General features: G+C 43.7%; 1 protein-coding gene across 4 annotated transcripts in view; it reads left to right on the top strand.

The window, feature by feature from the left end:
• Positions 1–25,038, top strand: part of MAP4K3 (mitogen-activated protein kinase kinase kinase kinase 3) — a 163,476-nt gene extending 138,438 nt beyond the window's left edge. For 2 of the 4 annotated variants that reach the window (XM_074989289.1, XM_074989288.1), the window contains 3 exons: positions 1,734–1,804; positions 11,787–11,842; positions 23,219–25,038. In XM_074989289.1, the coding sequence (XP_074845390.1) occupies positions 1,734–1,804; positions 11,787–11,842; positions 23,219–23,306 (215 nt within the window). In that variant the 3' untranslated portion in view covers positions 23,307–25,038. The remainder of the gene's footprint in view (positions 1–1,733; positions 1,805–11,786; positions 11,843–23,218) is intronic. The other 2 variants (XM_074989291.1, XM_074989290.1) reach the window with 1 other exon arrangement.
• The last annotated feature ends 2,725 nt before the right edge of the window (positions 25,039–27,763 follow it).

Here is a 27,763-nt window from a genome sequence, read left to right as displayed (position 1 = left end):
TGGCAACATGCATTTCAGTGAACAAGAATGAGAGTTGCTAGAGATTAGACCATGTGTCAGTTCCCTGCCACACCTGTCAATTTAATACACCAGCAAACTTTTCGGGGCTCTGTAGGTATGTCTGTACTGCAGTTAAAACCCATGGCACAGAGTCTGAGCTTGGGTCAATTGACTTGGACTCATGTGGCTCAAGATGAAGAGCTAAAAGATGCTGTGACTGCTCAGGCCAGACAGTTATGTTAGCTGAGGATTCACACTTCAGTTTAATATGCAGCACTGGGATGGTTGTATAATAAAACAATAATACGCATCTTAAAGAACAGATGTAAGTGATACTAAACAAGAGAAAAGAGACCTATGCATGGTTATAAACAAAACAACATGCAACCAGCAGGTTACAGATTAACAGATTGCAGTCTTGGTCAGAGACAGTTTCTGTTGCTTGTAGTCAATTCCAGACACTTCAGCCTCCACGTTGTTGAAAGATCCACCTTTCACAGATTGCAAGAGCTCTGCACTGTTTTCTCCCTTAACCAGTTGATAAATAAGGCCTGTTCAATGCTAGAAAATTAGGCCAATTTAATTACATCAGTCAGGGGTCTCAGGGATGTGGATTACCTTTGGTATAGTGTCTGCACTGAAGCATTGTAAGTGTAGACAGGCTGTTACGTGTCTCTTTGCTGCCTTTATTTTATTTAGCGTCCGTTTTCTGTGCTTCCAGAACCAGGGAGGCATTCTGGATTTGCAATCTCTGTCCCTGGAGTGCTTTCTAAGATGTTTCCTCCCTTGCTTGATTGCTATGTTTACCTTAGATGTAAATGTACCATTATTGTCCTTTAGCTGTAATCAAACTAGTCAGACAAGGGGTTTCACGTTTCACTCAAAAGAGGTTTGAATCATACACTGCCTGCAAATGCATTTTGAGAATGTATTTCCAGTACATTCATGCCATGCTTTGTACACAACCAGTGCATACGTAGCACAGCAATATTAATGACCAGCCTTTTACCAAGTTATGTAGGATACATTACAGGATACCTTTTGGATATATAACGGTATGTTGGGGTTAGTGAGTGTGTCAGGCCTGATTTGAGTCCCTGCATACTGGCCCTTTGCCAGTGAGCAGTAAGTGGCTGTTAGGGTCACAACTAAAAAGTCACCCTGTCTTTTGAAAATGAATTCTGAGTTTTTAACATACTATAGTTCAGTAGCTTTTTATACAGGTCTTTAAAAAGCTACTTCAGTGCTTCTGTAATTAGAATTTAATGCAATTTAGAAGGCAGTTAGGGTGTATGCTATAACTCCCCATTTTGAAGAAAAAAATTTTGGAGGGGTCTGGGAGGGTAAAAAGATTTTTGTTGCAGACAGTTTTCAGCTGTTCTCACAAGGCTGGGAGGGAAAGGCAGAATGCAAGTTTTTGTGAAGTTCCCATGCTTATGTTCCTGCAAACATTGCATGTTTTGTGAAGTTTCTTACAGTTTTTGAGAGAATTAATATTTTACAAATAGCACAGGGCTCATAGCTAATAGGGTTTGGAAAGAAGTCTTTTGATGACACTGTGGTGGCTCAAGTCATTCTGGAGTAACATTTTGGATTCTTCTGTGAGGGAATTGGTGTAATTAAAAATGTCTACAGACAGAAGGTAAAATTGCTCTGATAGAAGGCAATGGTTATTTTTTTTTCCTTGAAAGAATAAATTGCACCAAAACTAACTCATGTTCTTTTCTTTCTAGTTTGCCTACAAGACAGTGTTTTAGCTTTCTGGAAGCATGGAATGCAAGGAAGGAGTTTTAGGTCAAATGAGGTGAGCATGTGGTATCTTCCCTACATTTTTTTCTCCTAATTCAGTTAGAATATAACAAGAATAAGAGCAAATTAATATTGTTTTATTGAACTGAATAAATTTAAATAGGATTCTGTGTTGGACATTACAGCTGAATATTTAACACTGTATAAACCACATTTAAATTTCATGATGAACAGAATTCAGTATGTCATCCCAAGAATAAACTTTTAGGCTGTGTCTACACTAGCCCCAAACTTTGAAATTGCCATGCAAATGGCCATTTCGAAGTTTACTAATGAAGTGCTGAAATACATATTCAGCACTTCATTAGCATGCAGGTGACCGGGGCACTTTGAAATTGACGTGCCTCGCCGCCGCGTGGCTCGTCCCGACGGGGCTCCTTTTCGAAAGGACCCCACCTACTTCGAAGTCCCCTTATTCCCATCTGCTCATGGGAATAAGGAGTCTTCGAAGTAGGTGAGGTCCTTTCGAAAAGGAGCCCCGTCAGGACGAGCCGCGAGGCGCGTCAATTTCGAAGTGCCCCGGCCGCCCGCATGCTAATGAAGCGCTGAATATGTATTTCAGCTCTTCATTAGTAAACTTCGAAGGCCATTTTGAAGTTTGGGGCTAGTGTAGACACGGCCTTAGTGTTGTAAACCCTCACCAAAAACAAATGGACTTCAGCTTGCTGTGCTAAGGAACAGCATGCCAGGGTGCAGACTCCTCCCCAGTGGAATATTGTGGAATCTACACTAGGTACGTTGGAGGCATTACATTCTGGTGTGGTAGCATTATGCCCCCTCTTGTAAATGGTTATATGGGGAGCAAAGCAGTGGAGAATCAGGTCCAACAACATGAATCAGCATAGATCAGGAATTACATATGTTCATTTAGCTGCGTATGCTTAGAAAAGGACATGGTGCTTACCGCCATGAAAGGAGAAGCTGCATGGCCTGGGGAGGATAGTGCCTACTCATCTCTCCCAGTCATGAAAAAGAGACAGCTGAAGAAGCAGAAAGAAGAAGCAGAGTTAACAATGCTGCTGCAGTGAAATATAAGGAGTGCACAGTGCTCTTGACATGGGTATTTACTTTGGATACTGGGAAAATGTTTACCAAAAATTATTTGAGTATCTGTTCAAAGAATTACACCAGTACCCTAGTTATTAACTCTTTGACACCAATAGTTGGGATTTCCCAACAATTGGGTGCTCGTGCATTCAACTTTAGCATTAAATGTTAGGAAATTGAAGTTCCTGTTGCCAAATAGTAAACGTATCTGTCATATCAGAAAAGAGAGTAAGCAATACAACACCTTTCAATACAATTTGCTGTCTACATACTTCAATCAATCAATGTTAGATATTCCATTTTATTACAGTTGCATTATTTATGTAGAACAGAAGTTCCCAAACTGTGGGTTGAGCCCTCAGTGTGGGTCAGGACCCTGTTTTAAAGGGTTCTCCAGGGCTGGTGTTAGATTTGCTGAGGTCTGGGACTAAAGGAGGTGCAAAAGGTGGCAAGACTCTGGCTTTGGCTCCTGCCCTGGATGATGGGACTCAACTTACAGCCTCTTCACCCTTTGGCTCCCCTTGTCTGGATCTCTGGCTTCAACTCTGAGGTGGCAGGGCTTCGGTGGACTCACACTTCAGCCCACCCTCCCCCTTCTGGGGTTGTTAGCAATTTTTGTTGTCAGAAGGGGATCACAGTGCTTTTGCAGGGGTTGTACTTCTGTGTAAGGTGTTTGGCGTGTCTTGATGAAGGACATTCTCTACCCAAATGCTCAGTCTGTAGTACATTAATTCCTACAGCATGTAAGGACAGACAAAATACTACAGGCACCTGCTCTCCAGGAAGCATTGGCAGTAAACCTCCCTATTGGATGTGTGGTGTCCTGGAGCTCAGAACGTAAGGCAAAAAACATGTCCACTCCAAGTTCAGTGGCTGCTAATGTAAGATGCCTATGAAGACTGCTGAATAAGCACTGAAGTTCTCTCGTGCGTACAGCACATCTAGTATTCAGGATATAGGATTCATTTATAAAAGCCTAAAAAGTGCCATAAGCATTGGCCATACCATCTGATCCATCTGAAGATGATTTTGAACACTATGACTAGAGAGAAGATGACCATTGTTAGCAGGGTCAGATCCTAAATGTGTTGTTGGACATTGGGTCCATCAGACTGGAATCTGTCCATTTTGGTTCACAGACTAAAAATGAAAGCAGTCCAAAGAGATCTAAATGGATACCTCAATTTGTGGATCCCTTAATTCTTCTGGGTCCAAAGCCAATGTTGAAGACAAAACCATAACTGTCAATGGTGCAATTATCAGAACTGCAAAACGTGGATACAGCAGTAGCAGATTTTCATCCCATTGGAATGCATAATGGTCTGGATCCCTGGGAGAGTTTTCTGTAGAAAGCAAGCAAGCAAGCAAGCGTCAGATGACTTCATTCAAGCTCTTATTTCTGAAAAGAGATACAAAATGGAGGTAATGCCTCATGTAGCTCAGAAATATTCACTTCCTTTCAGGCCCTGAATAAGCTACCTGAAATGGAGGTATTTGCTATGGCTTGGTCTTTCAGTAGGCATCCTTCAGTCTGCATAGACTATGGATTGCACCCTTTAAAGTTTCAATTGAGGACTTCATTTACAGCGTCTATTGTGACTATGAAGACCCACACGAGAGTGACAGTCCTTGCTGCATCTCTTGCAGATGTAGTGGGTGTCTGGCAAGTCCTTATTGTGCTTTCTGTGCGCTCGCTTCTCCTCTCCTAGCTGTCTGATCTTCAACTCGCCCTTCTGAAGGCCCTTGTGTAACCCCTGCCTCCATCTGCTGCGGTCGTCTGCTAGATCTTCCCAGTTGTCCAGCTCGATGTCTACCTCTCTGAGGTCTCTCTTGCAGACATCTTTGTAGCGCAACTGGGGGCGTCCGGGAGGTCTTTTGCCAGAGGCTAGCTCACCATACAGGATGTCTTTTGGAATCCTTCTATCGTTAATCCTGTGGACGTGGCCAAGCCAGCGGAGTCGATGCTGCCTGAGGAGGGTGTGCATGGTTGGGATTCCAGCTTGCTCGAGGATGGCAGTGTTGGTCACTCTGTCCTTCCATGATATTCCAAGAGTGCGCCTGAGGCAGTGCAAGTGGAAGACGTTCAGCCTCTTTTCCTGGCGGGCATACAGGGTCCAAGTCTCGCTGCCATAAAGGACGGTGCTGAGGATGCAGGCTCTGTAGACTTGCATTTTGGTGTGAGTGTACAGCTTGTTGTTATTCCACACTCTCTTGCTGAGTCTGGACAAAGTTGTGGCCGCTTTTCCGATCCTCCTATTTAGCTCAGTGTCCAACGACAGGGTGTCAGTGATGGTGGACCCTAGGTAAACGAACTCGTGGACAACCTCTAATGTATAGTTGTCAATGCTGATTGATGGGGATTCAGCAACATCCTGACCGAGTACATTCGTCTTCTTTAGGCTGATGATAAGCCCAAAGTCCTTGCATGCTTTGGAGAACTGATCCAGCAGTTTTTGAAGCTGGTCTTCTGTGTGAGACACTACAGCAGCATCGTCTGCGAACAGCATGTCTCTGATGAGGACTTGTCGCACCTTAGACTTAGCTTTCAGCCTTGCAAGATTGAACAGTTTCCCATCAGATCTTGTGTACAGCAAGATGCCCTCTGTTGAAGATCCAAAGGCATGCTTCAGGAGGAGTGCGAAGAAGATCCCAAACAATGTCGGAGCAAGCACGCATCCTTGTTTGACGCCGCTCCTGATTCTGAAAGCATCCGATAATGCGCCGTCATATTGGATGGTTCCTCTCATGTTTTCGTGGAGCGACTGGATCATCTTCAGTAACCGTGGAGGACAGCCTATCTTGTGGAGCAGTTTGAACAGACCATCCCTGCTGACCAAGTCAAAAGCTTTGGTCAAGTCGATGAAGGCTATGTAGAGTGGCTTTCTCTGCTCCCTGCACTTCTCCTGCAGCTGCCTTAGAGAGAAGACCATATCAACAGTAGACCTCTCTGTGCGGAATCTGCACTCCGATTCGGGGTACACCCTCTCAGCAATCTTCTGGAGTCTGCCAAGGATGACGCGAGCGAACAGTTTACCAGTGACGCTTAGGAGGGAGATTCCACGGTAGTTGTTGCAGTTGCTTCTGTCTCCTTTGTTCTTATACAACGTTACAATGTTAGCGTCACACATATGCTGTGGAACCTCACCCTCTTTCCAGCACAGGCACAGTAGCTCATGCAGGGGTTCCAGGAGTGTGTCCGCGGCACATTTGATTACCTCTGGTGGTATACCATCCTGACCAGGGGCCTTTCCAGCTGCAATGCTGTCGATGGCTCTCTTCAGTTCATCCATGGTCGGCTCTTGGTCCAGTTCGTCCATTACTGGTAGGAGCTCGACAGCATCGAGGGCTGCGTCAACAACAACAGTTGAGATTGAGAATTTTTTCAACCAGTTGTGCTCCCACTTTATACTAATTTCACCTAGACCACGTTTTCCTACTTTGCTTATAAGAATGTTATCTAGGAAGCTCTATGCCAGAAGCCTAACTAAAATCACGATATATCACATCTAGTTCTTCCCCCTCCCTCCCATCTGCTTAGGCCAGAAACCCTGTCAAAGAAGGAAATTAGGCTGGATTGGCATATTCTGGTTGGATTGGAATGGTCTTCAGTACCTGGGGCCCACGTCTGCCCTGCATGGGTTCTCATTACGGCTACTTGACCTTTGTTTTGATGGTTCATTCGATGCTTCCATAGTAACAAAGAGGAAGCTGTGCTAGTCTATACACTATCAAAACAAAAAGCAGTCAAGTAGCACTTTAAAGACTAGCAAAATGGTTTATTAGGTGAGCTTTCGTGGGACAGACCCACTTCTTCAGACCAGAACAGACTCAATATTTAAGGCACAGAGAACCAAAAACAGTAAGCAAGGAGGACAAATCAGAAAAAGATAATCAAGGTGAGCAAATCAGAGAGTGGAGGGGTTGGGGGGGGAAGGTCAAGAATTAGATTGAGCCAAGTATGCAGACAAGCCCCTATAGTGACTCAGAAAGTTCCCATCATGATTTAAACCATGTGTTAATGTGCCGAATTTGAATATAAAAGCCAGCTCAGATGTTTCTCTTTCCAAAACGGTGCGATAATTCCTTTTCAGTAACACACATACCTTTACGTCATTGACAGAATGCCCCATTCCATTAAAATGTTGACTAACTGGTTTGTGGATCTGGAGTGTTTCCAGTGACACTGCTGTTCATATCAGTAATGTATTTGAGGTTGAATCAACCACCAGAGGGCCAAGATAGAATTAGACAACTAGAGGCCCCATCTGTTTCACATCAATTCTCCAATTTATCAAAGTAATTTTTAATTTTAATCCTATCCTCCAAAGGGCTTGCACCCCTCCCACTTTGGTGTCATGTACAAATTTGGTAAGTGCTTTAAGCACTCCATTATCCAAGTCATTAATGAAAATATTGTAAGCCCCCGGTAGGTGTGACCTACCAGTTTTATAGCAACTCCTAGTACAGTTTTTTCAGCCAGTTGTACTCTCACCTTATACTAATTTCACCTAGACCACGTTTTCCTACTTTGCTTATGAAACTCTTAATCTCAACTGTTGCTGTGTTTATATTTCTGAAAGACCAAGCCATAGCAAATACCTCCATTTCAGGGAAGTTCCAAAACCTTTTCAGCAGAATTTCTCCCTTTTGACCTTACAGTGGCTCTCAGGGATTATATAAAGTGCTTTTCAACTGTAGCAGCTGATTTGAAAGACATTTGTTTTATCCATATATAGAGGATTGGCTACTCAAACCAACATCACATACAGAACTTCTCAGAGGCATTCAGTGTACATCATCCCTTTGCAGAGAGTTGCGTCTGTTAATAAATGTGACAAAACCATTGTTATGCCTTGCTCAGAAGATTCTTTTCATAGAAGGAATCTTAGATTCTCTGGAGAGGTGGCCTTTTCTGCCAGACAACAGATTTCTAAGATTTCAGACAATTCTAGGCATACCTCAGTGACAGTGAACCCAGAAAGTGGTTGGACTCTAATTGACCTTGATATGTCCATCAAGCGCAGATTACGCTAGGAAACAGTCAACCAGAAGATTATACCAATTTAAATGCTCATGGTTTCTGAGCTGGATACAGAAGAAACCTAAAAGTGCAGAACTGGCTCCAGTGTATTTTGTTATACTTGCTATATTTAAAAACTGGAGGTATTTTCAGATTCTTTGCTGAAGGTTGTTTTGGCGGCTGTATTGGCATATCATGTGTTGATACATCAGTATTTGCACATAGTATGGTCAGAAAATTACAAAAGGACTTTCAAATCTTTTTCAATCTGTAAAGGACCCATTTCTGGGATAGACCTCAGTTTGTAGCTTTAATACAGCTCATAAAACCATCCCTTGAGCCACTGGCAGAGTGTTCTTTATTTCATGACTTAAAATATACCTCTGTGTTAACTGCAGTCAGGCAAGTTCATGACTTATGCATTCTGATGAAAACATACTGCCTTTACTTTTTGTGCATCCTCCAGGGTCTGAATATTTGGGGTCTGTTTGATATCTTACTGTTGATACATAGCCAAATAGCCACAGTCTTTAAAAATTTTCCTTTGTAGTTTCCCCGGAACATTATACCTAATCCTATCGGACACTGACTTTGGCCATGTTGATACATACATTTCTTACCTTCTAGTGGTACTTAAAAATCATATCTAGGAATGAATCAACATAGCATGGCTTAGCTCTGACTGGTACAAAAGATGACAGGCCTGCCTGCCTGCTTAGCAACACAGGCCACTCTGAACACATCAGCTTAGCTTCTCTGGGCTATTAGAATCTCAGAATGGGGTAGATTTTTAGCTACATAAAAAGTCACCACAACCATGATCTCTCATTGTTGCTACATTCCAGTGGACCAGTAAAGCTGTTAATGATCAGGGAGAGAAGTATGAGTGGCCGAGACAGACCCTTCATGGGAATTTGACCTACTTTTTGGGTTCACTGTTACAATGGGCAACGGTGACTTTTTACAATTGTATGCAGAACTTACTACTTTGAGTTAACTTTCTCTCAAAGTCCTAAATACAAGCAAATTAACCCTCAGATTATTCAAGATGCTTCTACTCTATTCCCAGAAGTAGAAATTTGTAAATGGCATAAATGGGCTGAACTTTAATCAGCTAGTGAATTTGGGACTTTTTATAGTTGACCTCACTGACTGCACCAGCAGTTTTATGTAGTGCCCTGCATGCTCACCTAAATGAAAGCTTATTACAATAGTATGATTCTTTGCACCACACTAAGCTTCATTTTTAAGTGTTGGCACCTTCTAAAGCAAATACACATTGGAATATTAAATGTTCTGTTCAGTGTGATTGTGTACTCAGCAGTTTTTTTGGTACTCCCATAATCAGTTTTCAAAATAGCCATGTGCCTTTTCACGTGCTTTTTGTCCAGTAGATGTTATCCACATTTTCTCTTTGTCTGTCTGCACTACTTTGATTAGCAGTATTGGTCTTGATTTCCGTAGAATGTACTGCAACTTCGGATGTAACTTCCAGGGTGGATAGTCCTACCTAGTTAGCTTTCAAGTTAGTGTGTTGAAAATAGCAGTGTAGCTGCAGACACGAGTGGTATTTTGGGCTAGCTGCCCAAATACAAACCTAGGGTGTTGGGCAAGATTGTTATTTGGGTCACTTGCTAGTGCAGCTGCATTGCAATCCTTGGCATGGTAGCTTGGTTAGAGCTAGTGCAAGTCCCTCTATCCGAGGAAGAGTTGCACACTTTGCTGCAGTGTGGATGTGTCCTTAAACTTTCTCCATTGTTGCTGGTCTACAGTGAAGAGGTGGTTCTTCGTGTGTTGGTCTCTGTGTATTCTGTGCGTGCACTCCACATGCCCAAGTCTGGAGCTTTTAACAAGTGATGTCTGTTGGCCCTCCCATGCACAGTAAATCTTTTCATGCTCCGGAGCAAATGTATAAGAGGCAGTGTGGGTCTATAGCCCCTCAGTTCCTTTTCACCTCTGCATGACCTGAGTCAGAATATACTTGTCCTCTCTTTCTTGAGCTGTCCAGAAAAATCTGTAAATAGAATAGTAAACAGAGATTCATTTAGCTTAGTACAGTTAGTTACAGTACAGTATAGTTGGTGTAAGCGTTTCCCTGGACCGAGAACTCCCACCCCACAATCTGGGGCTATGCCCAGAGTCCCAGGCTTCAAAACCTGTTGCCTGTCATAGATCCTTGTCCATCCGCGACACATACCTGTGGTGCCTCTGCTGTGTGGATGAGACACGTTTCAGTGAAGTGTGGAGCTTTTGTTGCTTGTTTCCACTGAGAACTCATGAAGCCCATAAGTTTCACCTTAAAAATACTTAATGGAGAAGGCCGTGAGGCCCATCACCATCTGGGCCCAGGGTAACTGCCCCATACATTGGCCTCACCAGATGAGCAGTGCCTCTCTAGTCATGTGCTTAGGAGTAGTGCCTTCATTTTCTAAGCTCAAAGACTCTTTCTGCAGGGCTTCCCACAGAGAGCAAGGGGCATTCTCATGGCCACAGGTTAGATCCCCATGGAGGACGGTCCGTAAGAGACATGCCTCTTCTCCAAGGCTGTTAGGATTGGGCATTCCTTACACTCAGACCCTAAAGAACAGAATTGGTGGGAGGAGGCAGGGACATCAAACGGCACAGGCGGAAGATAAAGTGTGCATGAAGGAGAAAGTGCTAGTTCCAGCAGTGATTGTGGCAAAGAAAGATAGATCTTTATTGTCCTCCACCTTTCCTGTCCATGAGAGCACGTCCAGACCCTGTGATACCAGCTTGTCCATCCAACGAATGCACAGTGACCTGGATGCACTGGTTCTGTCAATGTCACCCATCAGAACTTGTCACCATATTTACCCACAGTAGAAAAGACTTGGCTAAGACCTGCTGTTTGGCTAAACGGAAGCATGTCTCTTACTCGGTACAGCACAATCAGAATTACTCAACCTCTTAGAAGTGCCTAATGGTTTTAGATTTATTCCTGTTGCTAAAGAAATCTGGTCCATCAGTCAGCTTGTAACAGGTCCACTTTGCAGCCATTAGTGTTTTCCTCCTTCCAGTAGATGAGTGCTCTCTTTGCCCACCCAACTGTGATCTGATTTATGAAGAGCCTCATCAAGGTATCGCATCCAGAAACTAAACCAACACCACTATGAGAACATAGCCTCATGCTGCTCAAACTTTCCAAACCTCTGTTTGGACTCTTAGTGACATGTTCCGTGTCCCACAAATACATTTTAGTGGCCATCATGTTAGCCAGGAGGGTCAGCATTAATTCTTTTTATGGCATTTCAGAAGTACAAGGTGTCCCTTTGTCTTCACCCTAAGTTTCTTCACAAGGTCCTCTCCAAAATTCACCTCAACCAGTGTATTCATTTATCCATCTACTTTTTTAGCAAAACCCCACACTTCTCCCAAAGACATTTCACTGTGCATTTCAGTACCCACCTTCTGCTACCCCCTCTGCTTTGAATCTGGTTGAATTCACAGTAAGAAAAGGACCCGGGGTGTGTGGGGACAGAGGTTGATTCACAGAGCCTCTTATACATGCAGGAGCATGAGGAAATAAACCTACAGTGGGTCTGTGGGCCCCTAGATAATGCTTGTTAACTCCTTGCACTCAGGCACATGGTTCACATGTGGAGTACAGGCAGGAGCCACACATCTTGAAGAACTTCTGGTTACAGTAATTAATCTCCATACATTGCATAATCCGGCAGAAAGTTCTGGAAAATGGTCCTTTCTTTAGCCGTTGTTTTAAAGGGACAGACTTAAAGAATTCTCTGACTGACTTGAATTGGCAGTTACCTCAAGTTAGTTAATTCAGTGAGCATTAATTCCTTTCTCTAGCTACAAGAAATGTTATACTACATCAGTGAAAATATAACTACGCTTGCTTCATGAATAATTATTGTATGTTTTCATTTAATAGATCACACAGGAAATTTCTGACAGTACAAGAATATTCAGGCTTCTCGGATCTGACAGGTATGCATGGTACCAGATGTGGTCTGTTAAAATTAAAGAGTAACATACGTACTCTTCCTCCTATTTCTTGTAAGTATTTTCTCATAATACTTCATCCACCTGAGATTCCTTCGTGGGCTTTTTTTCGTGTCTTTATTTTCCTCTTAGCCCTCTCCTTGCATATGTTCCTTGTCTTTTTTTCCTGAGGAGTAATACAACTGTTTCTGAGTTTATCCTCAGACAAAATACTGCTAAGCTTTTGTTTCACAGGTGCACACATAGCCCCCCAAACATTTCTCTTTTGGTGTTCTAGCATATAAGAATGTACGAATTGTCATGCAGGGTGAAAAGAGTCAGCAGTCTAGCCCAGTATCCTCTTTTCTGAAAGTGGCCGATCCCAGAACCGGCAATCATCAACTGATCCTTTCCCTATCGTCTGCTCCCAGCTTTGGCCAGACAGGGGTTAGCGACACTCAAGCACGGGTTATAGCCATCAGTGGGCACATCCTCCATGAACGTACATTGCATGTTTAAAACAATAGTTTAATGGATTTCAGATATTGCATTAAGTTGTTACGCTTTATTAGACAATGGGATCTGCACCTCAAAACAAATTCAAAATATTAAGAACATAAATTTCAGTACATTACAAAAGAAGGCCCAGGAGCTGTTTTCAGAGCCTACCAGGACCTCTGTTCCTCTTACTCTTTAGAGGCTGCTTTCCATGGTACCAAATCACTCTTTCTGCCTGGTCCTGCAGTACTAAATAATGAAGTGGAAGGTCATCTTCTCCAACCAGTAACTTTCCTGAGAAGTTTAGGAGCTTCACAGGGACCTTCCTACTTTCTCTGGAGTGCTGCAGTGTTCTGAAGGCTATTCCTGAAGCATATGTTGTATGTGTTAAGTAGTATATACCAAGAGTAGAGTTCCACCTTTGTGTACTGTACAAAGGTATGCATTAGTTTTCCTTTGAGAACTGCCTATGTTTGTCTCCACTTGTCAGAACTTCATCCTGGCAACTGCAGCTCAGAACTATCAAAAAGGGCACTGTCCGTTGGGACCTTGAAAGCCTGCCCTCACTGATCTGAATTTGCAAGCATCTTGTCAATGCCACAACCACCTGTAATTCTTGTGAACAGCCGTGATTTACAGAATGTGACATGTTGCACTGTGCCTTTATAAACTGCATGTTAATGTTAGCTGTGTTGGGGAAGAGTTCCTTTAGCTTATATTTGTTTGGAATTTTTTGGCTTAGTGAATAGCTGTTTAGCTATTACACAGACCCCTTTTAAGACAGCGTTTGGCTTCTTCATTCCCACTGGGGTACTTACTGAAGTTCAGTGCTGTTAAGCCAGTTATTTCTCATAGTTAAGAGCAAACACAATCTGATTTTTTTAATAAATCAGTCTGATTTAAAGACAAGAGCATGGGTGTCAGATCTGAGGCGTTTGCCAGTTGCTTGGTCTGACTGAATTCAGGATATTTGGATAAGCCTAAAAGGACCTGATTCTCCTGCAATTTCTGCCTTGTCTCAGATGTTGGTGTGAAATCTCTGTCCTGAGGCCTAGGAAGAACCAAGAGCTGTCTGAGTTAGCATCTATAGCTGCAACAGATGGATCAAAGGGCTAATTACTGTCTTCCAGCACCTGAGACCCTTAGACTTATTTGGCACAGCTCTCCATTCTGTGAAATCCATTTTACCTCTAGGAGTGCGGGAAATTTTGAAATAAGTTGTGTCATCACATGGACATGCCCTACATTTTGGTGTTCTTGTGAGCTGTTCTGTGTAAGTATACATATACATCTCATAGAGCTGGAAGGAAACTCAAGAGGTCATCGAGTCAGTCTCCTGCCTTCTTGGCTGGACCAAACACCATCCGTGACATTTTTTTTTAAATCTATTTGCCCTAGACCCTTTAAGGGCCTCCTCAATGACTGAACTCACAACCCTGGGTTTAGCGGGCCAGTGCTCAAGCCACTGAGGTATCCCTCCCCAGTTGCAATCCTTGACCTCTGTGGCCATTCTTTCAACAAGCATAAATAGTTTTGTCCTTGCCAGTCACAGGCATTCACAGTAGTCACTCTGACAGTGATGAGAATATTGAGGAATGAACACTGGGATGAACCTAATTCTTCCACATTTACAGTGAACATCAGAGTCCATTGTGTGTCCTCTCAGACAGTAACAAGGCATTGCTCCCTGTGGGGGACATTAGGTCTAAATTTAAGCAGCACAGAGCCCAGATTGATTAATTTAGTGCCAGCAGCTTGGCAGGCAGCAGGCCAGTAAGGAGAGGTTAGTCATTGAAAAGTTAGACCTGTTGGGCAACCAGGAAGCATTACAATTAAAACCTGTTTACCACACTGAAAATGTTATGCACTAGATGTTTCCAGTGAGGAGAACAACTGAACTTCCATTGTGTCAAGTATCGGAGGGGTAGCCATGTTAGTCTGGATCTGTAACAGCAACGAAGGGTCCTGTGGCACCTTATAGACTAACAGAAAAGTTTTGAGCATGAGCTTTCGTGAGTTCATTCATCATCAGCATCTGATGAAGTGAGTCTGTGCTCACGAAAGCTCATGCTCAAAACTTTTCTGTTAGTCTATAAGGTGCCACAGGACCCTTCGTTGCTGAACTTCCATTGTAACTGCACTTGTCTTCCAACGTGGTTTAAATTTTAACATTTACCCAGCCACTCCAAACATACGTATGCTTCTCACAGATCGCTGCTCTCCTGTCTCAAGTCTCCTGGGCTTCTTATAGATACTTCAGGCTGTTGGTCCATAACTGCTAATACCATGGACCCACATGCAGCCTTCTGCTTAGCACAGCTGCTGAGTTTCATAAAAACCTAAAAGCGGTAAGTACCAAAGCAATGACGACAAAACAGTGGATCTGTGTGTCAGAAAAAGGGAATTTTTAGCTGTGTGATGACATAGCAAGCAGTGTCCAGACTACTGAAGCATCGAGGAGCTGGTAGGAGTAATGTTTGACTCTTTAGATCTGGAGATAACCAAGAAGACCTGCTACTTTTTCCAGTACCATTAATTTCAAATGCAGAAGCAGTATCATTTTGCGAACCCCTGGAGGGCTCCTGAGAATTGCAGAAGAAGGCTAGCTATCCACAGTTGCAACTCCTGCTGTGTCCAGAGAAGCTGATCAGCTATTTCAAGTGCAACAGCAGGGCTTTTAATCCCCCCCCACCATTTCCATATTATATCAGCTGCAGTAGACAGATCAAAAGACTACTTCTTCTCCCTCAGACAAACATGGGGCTTGGAATATACTCTATACTTCTTAATCAGGTTGGTAGTCGGAATCAAGTGTTTAATGTTTTCCCACTATAGCGGAATAAATTTTATGTGCACCAAGACGTGCCAGATGTGCACCACATGATGAAACAAGATACGGAAACAAGAACCACATACTGTTGGCTGTTAACATTCTGCTAAACAGCAGCATTTGATTCTCTCGAGTGACCACCCACCACTCAGCTTAAAGGAAACACCAATCAGAAAAATCAAATACAAGACAATTATGTCGTCATTCCATTTTAGGGATTTTGTCTGCTACTTTTACATGAACACCTGCCTATTAAAAGGGTAATTCAAAAGGACTGAATGGTTGGAGGTTGAAGAGCAAAGTCTGCCTCAGTGCCCATTGTCTGACTTGCTATTTTGCAGGCTTTTTGGCCATTTTGTGGCATCAGCTCTCTCTTTTCAAAGACATTCCTGGCTAAGATCATGCAGTTAGTTGCAGGCAACAGAGGCTGAAACTGAAGACATACCTTTCACAAGGACTGACTTGTTCAGTGGAAAAACTAAAGTACTAAAACCACCAAATGTCAAGTCCAACTGTAAGATCTCTTGGGTTCTGTCAGTTGTTCAGGTGCAGAAATCTGTATTCTAGTTTCAGTATTCCTATGCGACCTCTACTTGTGTTTCTGCCTTTTCAAATCTCAACCTCAACCCCAACAGAAGTCAGGGTACTATAAAGATGATTAGTGCAGAGAAAGATCTTTTCCTGTATGTTCTCAGCTTCTGGTCTGTCTATTCATGAGACAACAAATTTCACAGGACAATTGATACACAGAACCCAGTTTTTCCTGCTTGTAAATTTGAATTATCACAGACTGGTGCATGTTATACATGATCAAATGTGGTTATACAATCAACTGCCATTCCTTGTTGCTTGCCAGTTCTCTTTCACCGTTCTTTTTCAAATGTCTTTCTTGAAAGATAGTGCTGAAAAAAGCTAGCCTCCTTTATTTCATGTGAGGTCTTAAAGAAGTCAGGCAACATACAGTACCTTGATTGCATTAAGAAAAGGGTTTTATTGCTGCTGTTTACTTATTCCACTGAAAACTGGGGGCTTTCAGCTTATGTTTGATTGGAAACATTTAGTAAATGAGTTTGGAAGGTCAGCTTCCATATGGCAATATTGGCATGGATTATCCCATCTTTAAGCCATGGCAGTTGGTTAGACCCTTCTTCTCCATTGTTATCTACCAGGACTTTTCTGCAGTCTTCAACATTGCTGAATGTTCCCTCCTCCTTGGCATCTGATCAACCTTCATTTCATGTCACTGCCTTCCCATTTGTTGACCAGTCTTTTACCATTTCCTTGGTTCCTCGCTTCTCTTTGGACTCTCAGGTACATCTACATGACCCAAAAAACCTCCACAGCAATGAATCTGAGAGTCTGCGTCAACTATCTTCGGTTTGCACTGCAGGGCTACAAATAGCCATCTGTAGACATTTGGGCGCAGGCTGGATCCTGAAACAAGGCTTGGGGGAAGATCATTGAGTCTGGATGTATACACTGCTATTGTGAGCCCCATGAGCCTGTCTGTTGAACCAGGCTCTGAGGCTGTATCTCTACTAGACATGGAAGTCGACTGCAGATACGTGATTTTAGCTACGCCAATTGTGTAGCTAAAATCGACGTACCTGCACTCAGCTAACTTGTCTGCCTAAACAGGGGAAGGTCGATGAGAGCATTTCTCCCTTCGACCTTCCTTACTCCTCACCTCTTGCAACTTTGACTCCTGAGAGCTTGTGAAATCAAACCCGGAAGATTTGACCCTGAGCAGGTTGATCTTCCGCAGTGGTATATATTTAAGCCTGAGACTCGCTGCTGCAGGTCTTTTTGTGCTGCTTAGATGTGCCCTCATATGGGTCTGTTGGCCCCTCCTTTTCTCTATTCCTCCTGTATCTCTTGGTAATAATTTTTTATTCTAACAAATAGTCATCTGTGCTGATTCACAAAACTACTTCTCCACTTCTAACTTGTCGCTACCAATTCAGTCCTAAATTTCACCCCATCTGCAACATTTCCAGATGAATTCCTTATATTTCCTCCTCTTCCTTCCTAAGTTCCACAGTTTTCCATTATTGCTAATTACACCAGGGTCCCTATCATCTCTCAAGCTCACAACATGCATAGGTCATCTTCGACTCCTTTCTCCTGCTTCTCTCCACGCATCCATGCTGTGTCCAGATTTTGCAGTTACTTTCTCTGAGGCGTTTTAAATAGTCAGCCTCTTACTCTATCTTGACAGCCAAAGTATTCGTGTATGACCTGATCATCTCCCATCTTGATCACTGCATCCTTCTCACCAGCCTCTTTGATAGCTAAGGCCCCATGTACTCTGAAGCAAAGTGCGGACCTAAATTCTGCAGCAAGGCCCTGTGATTTCTGTGGCACACCAGCATGACATTGGAAATCCTGCTGCAGCTTCAGGTACATTTAAAATATAATTTTAATTGAGTTGAATATTAAAATAAATAATGCAGTCAATGCAGCATTCTATTTATTTTGATATTAAATTCAATGCATTTGATTCCTCTAGAATTTCAGCGTTCATTGCATCTGATGGTTATATTAACAATGCATACTTGAGTTGTTGGCAGAAGCTGGAGATTTAGCAACCAGGTAGAGGTATCAAAAAAGGCCTGAGAGGCCTTTTGGAATTGTAGAAGAAACACATTAGCTAGAGCGTTCTGTGAAAATGAATGGCTGTGAAATAACTAATAATGTTGCTCTTTAAACTGTCATAATTAGTCTGAAGGGGTAGCACGCTAATGAGATGAATGAAGGAGTTCATATCTATCTGGATATTGTTATAGGCTGTCTGTGCACATAGGTGCACTGGTTACAAGAAGTTCACATTTTCAAGGGTATTTCTGGACAAGACCCCATTTGTGTAACCCTTCTGTTAATGGCAGGTGACCACCGGAAGGGCCAGGTTCAGTTCCTAGGATATTTTGTCAATAATGCAACCAAACTGGCTGGAGCCCCCACCCAGTAACCTGAAACAATCTCACCCTACTTGCTGGGTACCTGTGAAGTCAGTTCTCTCCCTCTTGCAAGCACGGAGTCTGAGATAGAAACAGCTTGTTTAATAACAGTAGCCGGACATGAATTTACACAGTGACACACGCAGTATTCCTAAACAAAGGAAAAGAAGAAACCATAAGCAAGGCACTATCCCCATTGTCTGCTGAGCTAAGTCCCTTGCCTTGGAGCTTTTTATCTGCACATCCCCACTAACAGAGTGAACCTGTGCCTCAACTTTCCATTCACAGTGCAGTCTGGTCCATACCAACTCAGAGTTCACAGGTACATCTGCATGGAGACTTGCCACACTGGGGCAGGATCACCTGCCAGCCGTCCACTGCTCTCCGCCGGCTGCCCACTTGCCCACTGCTCTCACCCAGCTGTCCCTTGCTGGCCACTTTGCCTGCTACTCTCCCCAGCTGGCCTGCCTGTTGCTTTGTGGGTTTGGCATTAGGCAAAACCCTGTGGCTTCAGCTGTGTCGCTTCTGCTCTAGGCCTAGCCACAAGAATCTCAGAATCCACCAGGGTGTGTTCTCACAGAGTAACTGCAGATCCCAGCACTGGTCTGGGCTTTAGTTCTGTCTTTGAACAGTGAGGGGGGAGACTAGTCAAACCAGACTTACGACTGCAGGGCCAGAAGGCTTTCTGTTGGTTCAGCCGGTACCCCCTTCTGCTCCACAGTGCTCTGCTGAGGGGAGACGTGTGTGAGCCACGTCTTACCCAGTGATGATTACTGCCCTGTGTCCCCACAGTTATTTCAACCATTGGTGATATTCCACAATTCTTACACTGGGTGTTAACAGAAATTGTGACTTTACAAGTTGTTTACAGTAGGTGAAACACACTGCTTCATCTACTACACACCAGGTCTTGCAAACAAATCAACTGTTTACAAACCCTCCCTGAAACACTTCCCCTTCCACGTAAGTGATCCGTAAAGAACACATTCCTCAAGTTCCTGCTTCCATATTCCTTACATACTCCCTTGTCGTCCTGCCAAGTCACATTTCTGATTATACCATCCACATGAATTCCCCTCTAAGGGCCTGAGAAAACCCATTATGGCTTCCACAAGCCTGTGTGCCAGATGTATCGCATCATCCCCAACTACTCCCGGTCCATTTACTGACCTAATAACTCTATGATACCTACTGAGAGCGAGCATAGCAGGAGCTGTGGGAGCCTCTTCTGAGAATAGGAGTAAGGAGGATTCTCTTGGAGAGTCCCCTTTTATTGGTATTGGGACTGCACCCCCCAGAATAAATGCAATTTACGGTATGAAGTTGACTCAGGATGAGGTTGCATAACCGTTACCATTGCTTGTCCTAGAGCTTTCGCCCATACATCAGCAGAGGCTGCAAGGCCCAGTGGTTCAAAATCCAGTAGGCTCAGTGCTCTGCCATAATCTTTCCTTCTCATGCCAAGGAGGCTGTCATTTTCCCTACAAACCCAGCATTTGAGGCAGAGCTCGTTGCAGGGGCCCTGGCAACCACAATTTTCCATGTGCCACTGGAAGTTTATCTCATTTGGAACCTGCAAAGAGTCCACACCCACTGCCAGTTTTCATAGTGCTGCAGAAGCTTTGTCCGCTTCTTGAAATGTGTGTCCACACACGTAACACCTCATTAGAGAATCAATGGCTTTTTGTTAGAGTGGCCTCAATTAAACCATATTGGCTAGAAACATTTTTAACAAAAAATAGATGAAGGAACACAATTCTCCCTTGAAGTGGAGTGTGAGGCAAATAGGCATAGAGAATTACAGCCTACTTAATAGTTAAAACACTGTCCTTCATTCCATCTAAAAATGTGGCTACTAACATTCTCCCTTACCCATCAGGATGACCATTTCTCCCCAGTTTGAATTCCTCCTTGGGTCTTCCCTTTAACAGAATATTAACAACTTGTCTACAAAATCTTAGCCAGCCTCCCTCGTTGTGCATCTCGCATCTTGTCTCTTCAAGTTCCCTGTCTCCCCAGCTTTGCCACTGGTGCCAGACTCAGTTTCTATTTGTTTCTTTCATCTCTTCCCCAGTGCTTGTTGTTTTCCATATATATATATATATATGGGAAAAGCTTCTCCCTGTCAATCTCCAAGTCACTGTCTTCTCCTCAGCCCAAAGACTTGTTACTTCTCTGTAATTTCCCAAAAGGTGTGTTGTATTGAAGAGAGTTGTCTGGTCTTATTTTTCCTCTAGAAACCCCTTTCTTCGTACAGATTTCCCTATACGGGTTGAAACTCTCTAATCCAGAACACACTCATCCGACAACATCCGTAATCTGTCATGTAATTAGCCAGATCACCACTTTTCATGGGTGTGGCCAAATTTCCTATGGTCCCATAGTTTTACAGTCACCAGTCCTGACTGTGTTCTGTGCTGGTATTTTGCTGTAATTTACCGCTAAATGTCTTCTTAAAGCCCAGTAAGATGTGGAAGTGTTTGCAATGCTACTAGACAATATTGACCCCTTATGGTTCAGCCAATGCTTTCATTTGGCATCAGCAGGTGCCGAGGGTGCTGGAGTAGCGAGGTTGAACCTGTATCTGTTTTCTTAGATTGCACGCTCTTTGGGTGAGGGACTGCCTAATTTTGTGTCTTGTACAATGCTATGCATTCTGTTGGCACCTGACAGATCAAAAATTGTGGTTGTCAACAACCTTTAAAAACCCTTTCAGTGTCTCTGTATTAGAGATATGTTAAGACTGCAACTACCAAGACAGTTAAAAAGTGTAGTTTTATCATGGCATAGGAGACTGAGATCTTCATTAAAAAGCAGGAGAAACATCTCTTTCCAGATAACATTTGACTATAGCAGCAGAGTCAATCAGGCAGAGAAATTGGGGAAGACACTTCTGAATGGCAGGAGCTGTAGGAGAGTAGGCTGGCACACCACTAGTGGCCAAATTGTACACATCATTATCTGATATCGTTTTTCTCTCGTATGTTTGTTTTTCTGGGGTTTTATTGTTTGTCAGGAGAAGAAGAGTAGTTGTTCTTAGCCACTTGTTAGTAAGTGAAAAGTGAGGAACGTGAATGTTCACTATAGGAGTATTGTCTTATTGTGATAAGTTTGGGTAGAAAAAGGATGAGCTTTTTGTGACGCGGGGCTGTGCATGGACAATCCTCCAGCCAGCTAGTCCTTGTCAGGCAGTGTGCATTTGGAGAATAAGGTGCCTACTCTGATGTTTTTTGTTCAGTCCAAGATTGATTGATTGATGTTTACATGATGTCTACCATGACTTGGTTATAATCTACATACAAAGATCTTGCCTTCTTGCACCTTACAGGGTGTTGGGAAACTTCTTTCTACTTCATGACCAAGAGCAGTTGCACCCACAAATTATTTAGAAAGACCACTAAAATAATCCTGTCTGAGCACCTGTATAACACAGGACATAAGCTTTCACCAACTGATTCCTGCATCAACTAAGTTGTGGCTAAACTGCAGTATATATTTTAGAAATTAGAAAGATATCTAGTCTTGATTTAAAAGTTCAACATGATGAAAATTTACCACATCCCTTGGTAATCTCTTCCAGTGGTTAGTCATCCTCATGGTTTGGGGGAAAAGCATTTTCTGATTTGAATTACATGTGCTTGAACTTTTAGTCATTTAGATGTCATTGTGCCTTTGCCTGCTAAAGAATCCTTTAGTGTCCAATATCTTCTCCCTGTGTAAATATCATATGGCATGGTCAATCAAGTTGTTCCCGTCTTCTCTTGAATAAACTAAATAGATTGAGTTCCATTAGCCTCTCTCATGGCAAGGTATGTGTCCTCCAGACCCTAAGTCGGTTTTGAAGCCCTTATTTGAACCTTCTTTGATTTTGGACATGCTTTTAAAAGTGCACACAACAGTGGTTTCACTAGTGTCAGTGGCAGAGGTGATATCACATCTTTGCTCCTGATGAATATTCCTGTTCGTGCATCCAAGGGTTTTGTTAGGCCTTTTGGCCACAGACTCATGCTAACTGAGATCATGCTCAGGTGGTCAGATAACCTGCTTTCTAGGAGGCTGTACGTGTTCCTAGATGTCTGACTTGGCATTTGGCTGTATTAACATGCCAGTAGTTTGCACCCAGCTACTAAGTGATCCGTATCACTGTGTCAGTTTCCAGACTAGGTTAGGCGCTCTTCTAGAGACTGATCTGTGCCTATATGGGGCATACCCAATGTCTTCTCCGGGAGAGATTCAGTGTTGTTCTCTAAAGGCTTAGAGGTGCTGCAAGATTTGCAAGCTGGAACCATTGTCTTCATGGCTTATACACAGAACAAGTTTTTAGATCCATTGAAGGTTGATTAGTAGGATTTTCAGCTTCCCTCAACTGCTAGTTTTTATTTCAGAAGCCTGTTGACCTGTCAGGTTGTGATCAGTTATCATACAATCTCTACTCTTCCTTTCTAAGATGCAGGATGGTTTCCTTGGGGAAAGTAACCTATTTGCTTTTCAATTAAGAGGAAGAAAAGTTTGGTTTTGTACATACAGCCCTGCACTCTATGTGAAATAAACATATTCTGTTAATCATATGTGATTTTACGAACCATTAATTCACATAAAACCTCTGAGTAGGTAAGTGTTTCAAACAAATGGAGATCAGTTGACTTGTCCAGGTTCCCATGGGAAGTCTATGGCAGAGCTGACATGGGAGCAGAAGGAATCCTGACTTTTAGTGCTGTGCTTTTAAGACCGGCGCCATTCTTCCTCCTTGTCAGCACAGAGCCAGTAGAGTTGGAGGACGGGTCAAGTGGATGTGCTGCTTGTATGTGTGAGAAGCTGAGCAGCACTGTTTGGCACTTCTTGGGTCAGAAGAACAGGAGGATTTGGGGGGTGGGGGGGAGTAAAGAGGAGAGTTGCAGTAGCCCAGGGAGTAGGGGATAAAAGCAAGTGAACCGATCAGCAATAGTGAAGTTGACTCATTGGTGACAACTAAATTTACAGATGAGTCCTGAAGGAAAGTTAGATTAGGGAGTGACTGAGTATTCAGACAGGGAATTTGAAATCGTAATTGTTATAATTGTTCACTAGATTACTTTACTTTACTTTTTTAAATTCTAGGGTGGTTGTATTGGAGAGCAGACCGACAGATAATCCTATGGCCAACAGCAACTTGTACATCCTGGCGGGGCATGAAAACAGTTACTGAGAATCACGCATGGCCGTTAACCACGAGGAGAAAACACTACTGCTGCAACACTGATGGAGGATTGAAATTGCACAAAAAATGCAGTAACCTGACTTCAGTTACTTTGTAATTTATTGTAGCATGAGAGAAAAGGTGGTAGTTTTGTTAGTGGTATGGACACCTGTAGCATATTATACCACAGAAGTGCTTAATAATTCACTGTTATGTAATCTTTGTACATATATGCAGTATTTTTAAGTGAAACACATTGCTGAAGAGCTACACTGACGAATTGTAGATAGGGATCCTTCTGTTATGTACAAGTGTCTTACCTGTACAGATGTAAAGATTGCCGAGGAAGCAGAAACACAACTGGGGTACTATTTTAAGGACTTCTTATGTGTAGTTGTTATAAAATGGGATGCTAGCAGTGAACACAGTGCATATTAACATCATTAGTGTATTTTATTATACAGTATATATATTAATCAAAATAAATGAACTTTTAGAAATTGTAACCAAGGCTGTAATCAGATTACAATCTTGTTTTTAATTTTCATGCAACTACACTGGTGTGATTGTTTGTTTTGCACAAAGTATTTATCTGTGATGTATTTAGTCACAAAGGTAAGCTGTGACTTTGTGGATATGATTTGGGCTTCAGAGTACCTTTTTTAGTTTATTTTGGTAGTTTTTGGTGAAACAAACCAATTAAGCACCTGCATTTTTATAATTAATTGAAGTTCTGTAACAATTACTTCTCTGCGATTGAAAACAATATCTTCTGGAGTGGATATTAAATCCAGAACTTGGTACCTTGATGTAACACTGCAATAGTTGTCTGAATTACTAGCCTATGCTATGGTAAAATTAGCATTATTATAAGACTTCTCGTAATGGTTTTATTCATATCATGAACTACAACATTCCACACTGTGGAAATGGTTCAAAGATCTTGTCATATTTTGACTTTTTGTTGGCCTTATTATGACCATTTTCTCAATGTAGGGTATTAGCACATGGCCAAAATAATTTAGTTACTACCTCATACAAACAACACAGTGGTTATTTCATATTGCAGGAACATAGTTCTGATCAAAAGTATTTTTGATTGCTGTTTTCCAATGGAGTATGTAATTGCCAAGTTTTAGCAAAATGAATACATTTGGCTCTGTTTTATATATGTTCTTTATATTTTATTATAATACACACTAAGAACAAACTAAATTTAAAGCAATTTATGGTCTGTGTTATTGTGATTGGTAATGTTTTTGAATGTTCCCTAATGTACATAATGTAAAATAAACTTTTTTAACATGTTGTTGTACAAATAGCTTACCATCTGCACTATTTTCAATATAAGACTAAAAAACTGCTGCTGGAAAATATCCATATTAAATGTTTATGTACCTGATATATAAACTGGGAATTCTGACTGTATGAATGGTCAGGCTGCTAGGAATGTAATATTCCCTACTACATTTGACCTAACACTGGATTTTGGCAGATATGTATCTTTACAGAATCATTGAATGCTAGAAATGTAGGACTGGAAGTGACCTTGAGAAGTCCAGCCCAGCCCTGTGTGCTGAGGCAGGACCCAATAAACTTTATAGACTGCGGGGTTTGCAACCAAAGCAGCAAGAAGAGCAATTTTTTTTTTTCAAATTCAGTTACAAAATCAATCCTTCAAGAGCTGCAATGCATGTGAATATGAGACAGTCCTTAATAAATAATGCTAAACCGGACTTTTTTGCCCCTTTTTAAGAACAGCTTGCACACAATGATTTGTACCAGTTAAGAAGTTAACCCCATCTCCAGGTTTTATCTGCCTCAGCCCCCCAAATCTGCCCTCCCATCCCCAAACTTTCTCCCCCAACCCCAGGCTTACCCTCTCTCAGCCCCAAACTGCCCCCTAGTCCCAGGCTTAACCTGCCTCAGATGCCCTGCCTCAACCTGCCTGCTGAGTCTGGGTCTTACTTGCCCATTCGCTGCTCTCCCACTGCATGTGCTCTGGGTCTTCCTTCCCTCCCACCTGCTCAACTTCTCAGGACAGAAAGTGCCTGTAACTTCACCCAGCAGCACCAGACTGACCAGGTCCCTAGGGTGGGTCCTGGGGAAGCTGAGCTTGCACTGGAACATGGCTCCAGGCACCGGCAGCTGCCAGGAGAAATGGGGAGGGGCCCTGGCTGCAGAGTGAGGAGGAGCTGGGGGCACCACACTGGCCTTGTGGGGAGGGAAGCTGTGCTCGGCTCCCAAGAGGCCTCCCCCTCTGCCTCTTCCTCCTCAGTGGGGCTGTGCAGCTCCAGCAGGGGCAGTCTCAGCCACCCCTCTCCCTGCTCACTTCCCCCACATGCAGCGCAGGCAGCACCCTGCCCTGCCGCCACTGAAATAATGGAACTAAAGTGAATTGCTTTAATGGCCAGATCTCTCCTACCGCCCTGCCGGCCATTGAACAAACTAAATTTAGTTCCATTAGTTCAGCAGGGACAGAGCAGGGAGCTGCAAGTGTCTCCTTAAAGAGTCGCATGCGGCTCTGGAGTCGCAGGTTGCCAACTCCTGTCCTAGACCTTCCTTGAGAGGGGGTTGTCCAGTCTCCTGAAAATCATCTCAACACATCTGAAGGTTTTTAAAAGGGGGTCAGACAAACACCTGTCAGGGATGTTCTAGGTTGACTTGGTCCTGCACTCAGTGCAGGGGGCTGGACTTGATTACTCAAGGTCCCTTCCTGCCTCACATTTCTCTGCGTATGTAAACATTATTACATTATCATTTATGTACTTATCAGTAATACACCCAAATACACATTAATACTTAGTACATCCATGGTCTTCTCAAACAGGCCTACAGGATTTTACCTCCCAAGATCAACATACTAGTTTGAAGTCAGTTTCTTAAAGTCACAGTTTCTTAAACCCCTGTCCACTAGCTATACCTCAGACAGGGTATCTCCACTGGTGACAGATTCAGCTTTGTGGGACAAGCTGTACTACAGAGGAAGCTGATAGTTGAACGGCACATTCTCAAGGCTGGACTCAGACAACTTGACATTGCACTGGGCAGTAGCTTCCTAGAATCTTCAGGGCTGCCCTTCATCCCGATTTTTCTCAGGCACATACTTCCGCTTCAGCTCAATTCCTTTCCAGCACAGGCTGCCTCTGGTTCTGCAGATGCAGTGAGTGCCACCTTCTGGCTGCAGTTCCTCTGTTACCTGGATCAGCATTGAGCTTCCCCACGGAACAGCATGCTCCCCTGCAGGCCTACATGCAGAAGGAGGGAGCCTCTTACCTCCCGACTCCTCTCAGGGACTGGCAAAGAACCACAGGAGCAGAGAGAACCGAAAGGTATATTTTCTGTTCCCCAGCTACGTAGGGTCACTGCCTGCTTTCCTAGTTCCTTGGTCCAAGGGTGTGTTGCTACTGAGAACACATCTAGAGGGATAAGTGAAGAGATGTGTGGGTACGAGAGCAGATTTTGAGAGATTCTGCAGGGGGACAGTAAAATGAGTGATTTAAAGAGGAGGGAAGTTTTAAAAACATGGTAAAGCATGGAGAGAACACCAATGAGCAGAAGAAACAGGATGTTGCTAAAATACAGTAAGGCCTCAGAGCAGACGAACTCAGAGCACGTGACCCCCCTGTTACACGTATGACCCTGATTCCTATTGTAAACCCTATAGGGCGATTTCCAGTTGCACGTAACTCGCTCCCCCCACCCTGGCTCAACCCTGCTGGCTCTGCATGGCCCAGGCTCAGCACCGCCCCCCGGCTCCGCTCACCCCCCACCCCTCCCTCTGGCTCTAGCTCACCACTTCTCAGGTGCAACTCCAACTCAACCTCCCTCGTCCCCGTTCAACACCCCCTGCCGGCTCTCTGCCCATGCGCGGCTCTGGCTCACCTGCCACCCCCACCTCTGGTTCTGGCTGATCACCCCTCATGTGTGACTGTGGTTGACCCCCCGCCTTTCCCTAACCGCAGTTTAAACCCCTGCGTGGCTCTAATTCAAACCCCTCGCATGCAGCCCCGTTTCCATACGCCTGTCCCGGTTTAAATCCCCCATGCGTGGCTCAGGTTCAACACCCGCCCCCCCCGCCGTCTCACCACCCACGCCCAGCTCTGGCTCCAGCTCAACCCCCCACCGCGGCCTGGCTCACCGCCTGAGAAGGACGCTGACTCACCACCCCACACACAGCTCCAGCTTACCACCACCCCTTTCCCTGCAGCAGCCTTAACCCACCCCAGCCTTATCCCCACCCCCACCTCCCATGGCCCCAACCCACCGCCAGGCTTAACCGTCCCCAGCTACTCCCCCCACTTTTCTGCTGCTTCCCTGGTTGCAGAAAGAGAAGTTACTCACCGTAGTAACGGTGGTTCTTCGAGATGTGTCCCCGTGGGTGCTCCACCATAGGTGACGGCTTGGCCGGCGCCGCAGATCGGATCTTCCAAGCAGTTTCTGCCGGACCGCGCATGCGCCGGCGC

The sequence above is a fragment of the Carettochelys insculpta genome, chromosome 3, assembly GCF_033958435.1.
Source record: "Carettochelys insculpta isolate YL-2023 chromosome 3, ASM3395843v1, whole genome shotgun sequence".
NCBI lineage: Eukaryota > Metazoa > Chordata > Testudines > Carettochelyidae > Carettochelys > Carettochelys insculpta.
Note: the sequence above shows the minus strand (reverse complement) of the source record. Positions and strands in the feature narration are given on the sequence as shown.